Source organism: Electrophorus electricus, chromosome 4 (assembly GCF_041902795.1).
Source record: "Electrophorus electricus isolate QZ-2024a chromosome 4, ASM4190279v1, whole genome shotgun sequence".
Classification (NCBI taxonomy): Eukaryota; Metazoa; Chordata; class Actinopteri; order Gymnotiformes; family Gymnotidae; genus Electrophorus; species Electrophorus electricus.
The window spans coordinates 31,837,959-31,847,500 of NC_137500.1; the positions used below are offsets into that span (position 1 = coordinate 31,837,959).

The window sequence follows — 9,542 nt, forward strand, 5'->3', positions numbered from 1 at the left end:
TCCCTGCTGCTCTGTCCTGACATGCTAATTAAAAGCTCATTAATATTCAAGAATGCAATCGTTTCAGGTTTAGGCAATCTCAAAATTTACTCTAATCTGACCTTTATGGGCCAACACCACAGATTCCTGCTGTGACTGCAACAACACCCCCAGCTATGTGGGCTTCTGTCTGGTTACTCTCACAACCACAGTAAAATCATAACAGTCTCCACACAAAGAGCTTTATTTAAACTGATCTCACATACTTTAGATTCAGAGAGCGTTTAGTAGTTTTTCTTGTTCCACAACTTACACTATACACTCTATCAGGATGTCTTGGTTGTTGACTAAGGGTACAATGTCTGCAAAGAGACTTCTGATCGTAGGTCTCGACAATTAAACATTGAACAAAAACAGTCAAATGCACAGTAGGCTGCACATGTTGGTTTTATCACCTACGTCAGTTTTCCTCTTCAACAAATCACCTGAGGTTTGGTCTAATGTCCTCGTATCTCTACCTCGTGCCTGTAGTCCACGGGCACGCTAAAACTCTCTGCTCTTGATTTAAACCAAGTGTGCGTGCAGCACTTCTGATTCGCTTTCCTAGCAGAAAGTGGAACGCCAAAATCCACGAAGCACTGTTCTCCCCTTCCACGTGCTGTCACAGCCGATAAGCTGTGAGACACGCAGGGGTGTGTGGGGGGTGTGGGGTAGCTGTAGGGGAAACCCGCCTTGCGCAGCCGCGTAAATACTTCTGGCGTTCTCGCTTCGCCACGGTCTCAGAGTGCCAGCACCGTCACAGGAGAGGGCGACTCGCTGTCCTTGAGGGACACATCTGAGCTGCTGGGGGAAAAAAGAGCTTGTCTTGATTCATTTAGGCTACAAGGGCTCTTTGATCCAAGGCCAAAAGAGCGCAAGGCAATACGCGGTCGGAACAGAGCCTGCACAACAGAGCAGGCGCCACGGTCACGTTTCGTCATGGAGAACAGACGAGGCACGTCTTCTGGACATTCCCCTGTTTATCTTCCTAAACGGGAGTTTAAAATGTCACAGGAGCGATGATGATGATGATGATGATGATGATGTTCATTACAGTGTAATTACTTGGTTTATTCATGATGGTAAAGCGAGTAAAAACGTTTGAACAGAAGTCTCACTTGACTTCTTCTGTGCTGGACAGGACCCGTGCAAACGTAAAAACCTCGCCACACGGTAGTGAGCGGTAGTGAGTGTGACCCAAAGTGTGGCTATCTCCAACCGAGAGATGGGGTGTTACCTTCATATCAGTGATCTAGATATGCCATCACATCTGTTATCTAGGCCTGGTGTGTATTGACAACCACAGCTACCTTGATTTAAGCAGTTTGTGGGACTGAGAGCATGCGGAACGTGACGCAATATGCAGCCTATGTTCACAGCTGCGTAGGCAACACTGAGTGCTGACAGAGGAGGATGTACTGAGATGTTGCGTAAGCTTTTTCTGACATCACTCACTCAGCTTCAGCCACGGGACCCTGAGGCTCGAGGACCGTGGGCTCCAGGAGCAGGGGGTCCACACGAGCTCTAGCCCAGGTCGTCCTCCCAGCTCGTTCTTGTCGCCCGGACTCTTGTTTCCACAGGGCTGTGTGATCGCATTCGCGACGCAGTCCGACACCATGTCAAACTTTGAGGTTAATTCCCACATCGATGTCTACACGCACAGACCGAGGAACCGTTACCGGCCGAAATTAACGGCAAATAACCAAAAGAATCCCGAAGCCTGTCATCGCTCACAAAATGTAAAAAATCGAGCTGTTATTAAAAGCTGCTCCAAATCTTTTGCGAGGACAGCAAATGACATGCCGACTAGTGCCAGAGTTTCAAGCGTTTATGTCCGACTGCGGTTCGGCGCCCCCTGTCGGTCGCAGCCAACACTGCAGCGTTTCCTCTCCTTCCGACTCTCCGATGTTCACAGCTCGGCCGGAGCCCGTCGTCTTCCCGGCTCCATTTCCACAGGATTTTTAATTCTCCTCAGCACCCCAGATCGGGACAGGACCGCGTCTAAGGTAAAGACGAAGCGCTAAGGGTCGCGGAGAGTGCGGGCTGGCGCGGAAAACACCGTCCTTTCGCAGTGTTTTCAGCGCTCAAGAGGGAGCTCGAAACTGACTTCACGCATCAGTTGGTACACCATGCTGATAGTGGAGTGCCTCCTGCCATAACAAACCTCTCCTACACGCCGCTGCGAAAACCTTACCGTGGCTCTCCGCTACTTCGCTTTTCGTTAAACGCGTTTTCTCCTAAAGTGGGAGGGGGGTGGGGGGTGGGGGGCATGAAGTGTTTTATTTCGCTTGCTTGCGCCCCCCCCCCCCCCCCCCGCTTTGCTGCAAATAGGTGCAATTATGCTTTCCTCACCGCTCGTGAAGCTCGCGCGACCCACCAGCATTAGCGCGCGGGGTGCCGATGTGCAAAACGCGTTTTGCTATTATTCTTATCCAGCTGCAGCCCGGTCCCTCGCACCTTTTCGGGGGACGGTGGAAAAAAGTCCAGCCTCTCTCCTCAGAGCAGCTCAGAAATGCGCTGTGCTTCGCTAGCTAGCCGTGTCATTAAACAGGTAACTGCTCCGCTGCAAAAGGTCCATGTGCAGTGATAGTGCTGCTGCATTTTGTCGCGCGGTCGTCTGCAGCCTCTCACTATTTTGAAAAGACCTTTATCTCTCAGCACAACAGCTTAGTGGGTTAAGCCCAGCACTTATTAAAGCAGCGGTCGTTCGGGTAGGAGTAGCCCGGCGATCGTGTGTGTGTGTGTGTGTGTGTGTGTGTGTGTGTATATATATATATATATATATATATATATATATATGTATATATGTATATATATATATATATATATATATATATATGTATATATGTATATGTATGTGTGTGTGTGTGTGTGTGTGTGTGTGTGTGTGTGTGCCCTTACACTATGACAGCAATTTGGTGGAGTAATTGGATCCTGTTGGACCGTGTTATCGTCACCTTTTTTTTTTTTTTTTTTGCTTTTTTGATGTTGCGTGGATCATTAGTGTGTTCCCATCACCCAGTTTCAAAACAGATAAAGCATTGTGTCTGGAGAACGCTGAAGTTTCCTCAGGAAAATTTCGAATTGTCTCACTCTCTTCTGCATACAGATAGAAAATTGTTATGTATGTCCGAATCCAAAAATCGGTGCAGTGAGTTGGTTCCCGCAGCGTACGTGCGATGCGACTCTCCTGTCGAATCTGGAGCAGAGCGAGTTCGCTGGGAGTTCTGTGTCGTGGCCACGCCGCCACGATGCTTCCAGTCCGATGGAAACCCAATTCCTGGGATTTTAGGAGTGTTTGTTGTCATTGACCAAGGTGGGGAAACATGTCCAGTGAACGGCAGCGGTCAGACGATGAGAGCCCCAGCACCAGCAGCGGTAGTTCGGATGCGGATCAGCGAGACACCCCGGTCCCGGAGCCGGAGGAGCCCGAGGGCAGGAAGCAACCCACCCCCCCCCAGCAGCAGAAGAAAACCAGTAAACTGTCCAGCAAAACCACAGCCAAGCTGTCCTCCAGCGCCAAAAGGTAAATACCAGCAGCGGAGCGCCTTGCGAGCATCTGCTCACTCGAGGAGGCAAATCACAGCGCACTTGCGGCGTCTGATGCAACGCCAGCCGCCCTGACACTAGCGCGGGGTCACGGAGGTTGTTCAAAACCAAAGAACAGCGTTGGGCTGGCGATTAGAGTTTGTTCGTTAACAAACCGGGCGGGAGGGGATTGGGCCGCAACCGACGAGCGTGGGTTCGCTTATTCGCGTGGAGGGCACCAGGCCCTGCGGTGCGTGTGGTTCCGTGCCGAGCAGATGCCGATGGCGGGCAGGGTGAGTGTACGGCGAACATAACTCTGCTATAACCATCATGGGAAAACTTTGACTGGTTTTCAAGCATGTGCGTGCAGAGACGCAGAGAGGAAACAGTCCGCCTCGCCACTCACCCTGACTAAGCCTTTCCGTTATGGGAGGCCACTGTTGCGCGGGCCCTACCGTGGTGGACAGATTCCCAGACAGACACACTTGTCATTAGTGGAGAGAAACCCAGAGTGAGGAGAAGGCTTCACACACAGGGCAGGCAGGAGCTCGGCGGGCTGGGCATGGCAGGGGGGTCCAAACACACTTGGTTGTTTAGAAAATTGCCCAAAAAGCTCTCCTGGCTTTGCTTACGCGCTGTCGCTAATGCAGAGGATTTCCTTACAGCGCCTGTCAAATATCCCTGACCCCCCCCCCCCCCCCCACAAGCCCCCATCTCATTTGCATATAAGCTTTAAAAGAAAACCTTTTGTGCTTAAAGTGAGTGGAACGGTAAGCGGCAGAGCTCGGGGGTGGGGGGGGTTGGCAGGCTTTGTATTGGGCTCTGGATTGACTGCGTGCTCCGGACGGCAGGGGAGAGGGGAGCGGGGCAAAGTTTTCCTGTTGTGGGATTCGGGTTATGCCTCCGAGAACAAAGAGGCTGCAGCCATGTTAGCTGTAGTGGAGGGAGAGGCGAGTGTGTAGTTAGCACTGCTCTGGTAGAGGGCACTGTAATTCCCCTGACTGCTCACACACACACACTCACACACACACACACACACATACACACACACACACACACACACACACTCACACACACACACACACACACACACACACACACACACACACACACACACACACACACACACTCACATACACACACACACAGACACACACACAGACACACACTCACACACACACACACACACACACTCACATACACACACACACACACACAGACACACACACATACACACACACTCACACTCACACACACACACACACACACACACAGCTCTCACTCTCTCTCTCTCTCTCTCTTTCTTTTCCCTTTGTTTTTCTGCCCTCATCCCTTTCTCCTCCCGCTGTCTCTTTCATGCAGAATCCAGAAGGAGCTTGCTGAAATAACGCTGGACCCGCCACCCAACTGCAGGTGCGTCCCTTCTCCCATACTCCGAGCTTTGACGGCTTTGCTCCCTGGTTTGAGATCAGAAAGCTGTACAGAAGCGTTGGCACACAGCTTTAAACCAGCGCGAGCGCTGTGCCGCTTCAGGTGCCAGGACTTTATTTTCCTGTGTCGGGTTTCTCGGTGTTCAGGGGAGTGTCGTGTTTGTGAAGCTGTCGTGTTATCATCAGAGCTCTCACTGATCTGTGCAGTGTTTGTGAAGCTGTCGTGTTATCATCAGAGCTCTCATTGATCTGTGCAGTGTTTGTGAAGCTATTGCGTTATCATCAGAGCGCTCACTGATCTGTGTAGTGTTTGTGAAGCTGTCGCGTTATCATCAGAGCGCTCACTGATCTGTGTAGTGTTTGTGAAGCTGTCGTGTTATCATCAGAGCGCTCACTGATCTGTGTAGTGTTTGTGAAGCTGTCGTGTTATCATCAGAGCTCTCACTGATCTGTGCAGTGTTTGTGAAGCTGTCGTGTTATCATCAGAGCTCTCACTGATCTGTGCAGTGTTTGTGAAGCTGTCGCGTTATCATCAGAGCGCTCACTGATCTGTGCAGTGTTTGTGAAGCTGTCGCGTTATCATCAGAGAGCTCACTGATCTGTGCAGTGTTTGTGAAGCTGTCGTGTTATCATCAGAGCGCTCACTGATCTGTGTAGTGTTTGTGAAGCTGTCGCGTTATCATCAGAGCGCTCACTGATCTGTGCAGTGTTTGTGAAGCTGTCGCGTTATCATCAGAGCTCTCACTGATCTGTGCAGTGTTTGTGAAGCTGTCGCGTTATCATCAGAACGCTCACTGATCTGTGCAGTGTTTGTGAAGCTGTCGCGTTATCATCAGAGCTCTCATTGATCTGTGCAGTGTTTGTGAAGCTGTCGCGTTATCATCAGAGCGCTCACTGATCTTTGCAGTGTTTGTGAAGCTGTCGCGTTATCATCACAGCGCTCACTGATCTGTGCAGTGTTTGTGAAGCTGTCGCGTTATCATCAGAGCGCTCACTGATCTTTGCAGTGTTTGTGAAGCTGTCGCGTTATCAGAGCGCTCACTGGTCTGTGCAGTGTTTGTGAAGCTGTCGCGTTATCATCAGAGCGCTCACTGATCTGTGCAGTGTTTGTGAAGCTGTAGTGTTATCATCAGAGCGCTCACTGATCTGTACAGTGTTTGTGAAGCTGTAGTGTTATCATCAGAGCTCTTACTGATCTGTGCAGTGTTTGTGAAGATGATTTTTTCAGGTTTATTTGTGTAATACCCTCGAAAATGACCAGCTTTTGCTGTTGTTGTTTTGGGGTGGTGAGTGTTGGTTTGTTGGGATGGTGCGTATTGGTTTGTTGGGGTGATGAGTGTTGGTTTCTTGGGGGTGGTGAGTGTTGGTTTCTTGGGGTGATGAGTGTTGGTTTGTTGGGGTGGTGAGTGTTGGTCTGTTGGGGTGGTGAGTGTTGGGGTGTTGGGGTGATGAGTGTTGTTGTGTTGGGGTGGTGAATGTTGGTTTGTTGGGAGTGGTGAGTGTTGTGTTTGGGTGGTGAGTGTTGGTTTGTTGTGGTGAGTGTTGGGGTGTTTGGGTGATGAGTTTTGGTTTGTTGGGATGGTGAGTGTTGGTTTGTTGGGGTGGTGAATGTTGGCTTGTTGGAGTGGTGAGTCTTGGTTTGTTGGGGTGGGGAGTGTTATGGTGTTGGGGTGGGGAGTGTTGGGGTGGTGAGTGTTGGTTTGTTAGGGTGGTGAGTGTTGTGTTGGGGTGGTGAGTGTTGTGGTGTTGGGGTGGTGAGTGTTGGTTCGTTGGGGTGATGAGTGTTTGGTTGGGGTGATGAGTGTTGGTTTGTTGGGGTGGTGAGTGTTGGGGTGGTGACTCACAGAAACATCAGGGGGTTTTCATGATTTGATATTAACTTTTCAAACACTCAAGCAAGAATCCCCTAATTGTGGACACTTTTTAAAAACATTTAAACCTTGTGACTGTGTGCACTGAGCTGTTATCCAAATTAAGTTTGATTTGGGCTTCTAAGGATGTGATGTGTTTTTTTCGTTATTACACAGTAAAGACATGCTGGCTGGGAACAAGGGCGTCTGTGCAGCCAGCTGGTTAAACGCAAGGCTCTGTTGGTCTGGAGAAGGTGTAGGGACGTTTGTGACGGAGCTGTGCTCTCATGTTTCAGCCTTAGACTGGCGAGGGTTTTTGGCCTTGGGTTCAGGAATGAAGCTCCTGCGTTCGGGGCCGGAGCAGGAGAGATACATGCATGAGAATATTGTCCAAAAATATGAGATGACTGAGTAGTACCAGGTCCTGATTCTCCTACAGAGCTTATCTCACACACACACACACACACACACCCACACACACTCGCATAGTCATCACCCAGCTACAATGCACCCGTTATTTAGATTGTATCAGAAACGGGGTGGGTTTGACCCAGGCTGATCTGTGAGTGTAGGGGGTGACCCAGGCTGATCTGTGAGTGTAGGGGGTGACCCAGGCTGATCTGTGGGGGAGGTGACCCAGGCTGATCTGTGAATGTAGGGGGTGACCCAGGCTGATCTGGGGGGGGGGGGGTGACCCAGACTGATCTGTGAGTGTGGGGGTGGTGACCCAGTCTGTGAGGGCGGTGCTGCACATATACTGGCTTCCTCACGCATCACGCATTTCTTTTGACAAAGTGCGCATCACCTCTGTAGTGGTTCCCCGTATGATCGGACATGGGGGTGGATGATATGGCAGAAACGATGTTATATTGCGATATTCACAGGTGTGTTGGTGATGGGAGGAATTCAGTGCCGCTCCAGCGCTGTCCCTGTCTTCGTAGGGACAAATGTTGTGTTGTATCACATGATTTTGTTACTTTGGGACAAAGGACAAAAATAGTCCTTGGCAAATGGCTGGCAGTTCTCACGCTGGACACAGATGGGTTTGCACAATACATTGTTTGATCATTGTTATTGCAGAACGTCTTTGCAATATTGATATTGATCTTTGTAAGCGATCTTTAATCTTTTGCTGACGTAAACACAGGAGCCCTCCCGCAAGGTAGAGTCCCTCTCCGGCTATGCAGGACTAGAACTGGACATCACAGGAAACTGTGAAGACAGGCATGTTGCATTGCAAAGGACACAAGGATGGATATTTAAACAAACGAAATGTTAGGTGTTTGAGACATGCTCTGTTTGAGACTTTGAGGAACGTCCTTTGTCAGCTGAGGGTTGTTTTTCTTTTTAGCAACTACTTTAATTTTTTTATGAAGTCTTTCCTGTTTTGAGTGTGATTGACCACTGTATTAGTGCTTGTACTGTGTGGCTACTGCGTGGTCAGGGAGACTGTGTCCGGTTTCCTCCATGGTGCGTTCACTGCGTTTGAGCCGAACGCTGCCCAGGAACGCCAGTGCCCAGGGAACGCTGGTGCCCATGGAAGCCCCGTCACTGTGATTCCCTGCCCACTCCTCCTGGGAAGCGCTTTTAAAGCCACATGTAGCGAGCTGCGCAAGATCGAGCCGTGTGGTGAGAGGGCGAAGTTCCGTCGGCACAAATGTGTGTGTAGAACATTTAAAAACAAACAGCAAAAGCCATGTTACACCTGGAGATGAATGGTGAGCAGGGTGGGGAAAGTGTGTGCGTGTGTGTGTGTGTGTGTGTGTGTGTGTGTGTGTGTGCATGAGTGTGTGTGTGTGTGTGCATGAGTGTATGTGTGTGTGTGTGTGTGTGTGTGCGCATGTGTCTGTGTGTGCGTGCGTGTGTATATGTGTGTGTGTGTGCCTGAGTCTGTGTGTGTGTGTGTGTGTGTGTGTGTGTGTGTGTGTGTGTGTGTGTGTGTATGTATGTATATGTATGTATACGTGTGTGTGTGTGCATGAGTGTATGTGTGTGTGTGTGTGTGTGTGTGTGTGAGTCTGTGTGTGTGAGTCTGTGTGTGTATGTATATGTATGTATACGTATGCGTGCGTGTGTGTGTGTGTGCGCATGTGTCTGTGTGTGCGTGCGTGTGTATATGTGTGTGTGTGTGCCTGAGTCTGTGTGTGTGTGTGTGTGTGTGTATGTATGTATATGTATGTATACGTGTGTGCGCGCACGTGTGTGTGTGAGGGACATCCTGATTTATTTGCCTCAAGTGTCGCTTGCGATGTTAAGGAACGTTAACTGTAACCTTTCAACAAAAGCAATAAGTGACACATTTCAGTATGTTACCTTTCACTTTGTGAAATACTAATATAATGTTTAGAATTCTTATTCCATTTTAAGTCATTGCATTGTGGAACAGCTATAATACCTAAGAACCAGCACGAGGTCCAGACTCTGGTTGGTCTGAACGCAGCAGATGGGTCCAGTGAGTCCTTGGGACAGCCTCCAGCAGACGGGCTCTCACCTTTGACCCCACGCCGTCGTCTCCGCTCGCTCTCTCTGAATCCCAGAGACGTTTGAAGGTCATTTGTCAGGATCGAAGACATGTAGTGGAAACGGAGAGCAAACCAACGCCATGTGGTGTACCACCCCCCCATTACGTATTCTCAAGACGAATCGGTCCTTTGCTCTCTTGTGACGGTTAAACCGTGGCGCGCGTGTGTGGAACGTTCGATCCAGTCTTCGTACG

At 49.9% G+C, this 9,542-nt stretch overlaps 1 protein-coding gene across 1 annotated transcript in view; it reads left to right on the forward strand.

The window, feature by feature from the left end:
* The first annotated feature begins 1,896 nt into the window (after positions 1 to 1,896).
* The window catches only part of ube2e3 (ubiquitin-conjugating enzyme E2E 3 (UBC4/5 homolog, yeast)), a 39,904-nt gene continuing 32,258 nt past the window's right edge, over positions 1,897 to 9,542 (forward strand). The window contains exons 1-3 of the mRNA XM_035523806.2: positions 1,897 to 2,024; positions 3,335 to 3,544; positions 4,909 to 4,959. Coding sequence (XP_035379699.1) covers positions 3,345 to 3,544; positions 4,909 to 4,959 — 251 coding nt within the window. The 5' untranslated portion in view covers positions 1,897 to 2,024; positions 3,335 to 3,344. The remainder of the gene's footprint in view (positions 2,025 to 3,334; positions 3,545 to 4,908; positions 4,960 to 9,542) is intronic.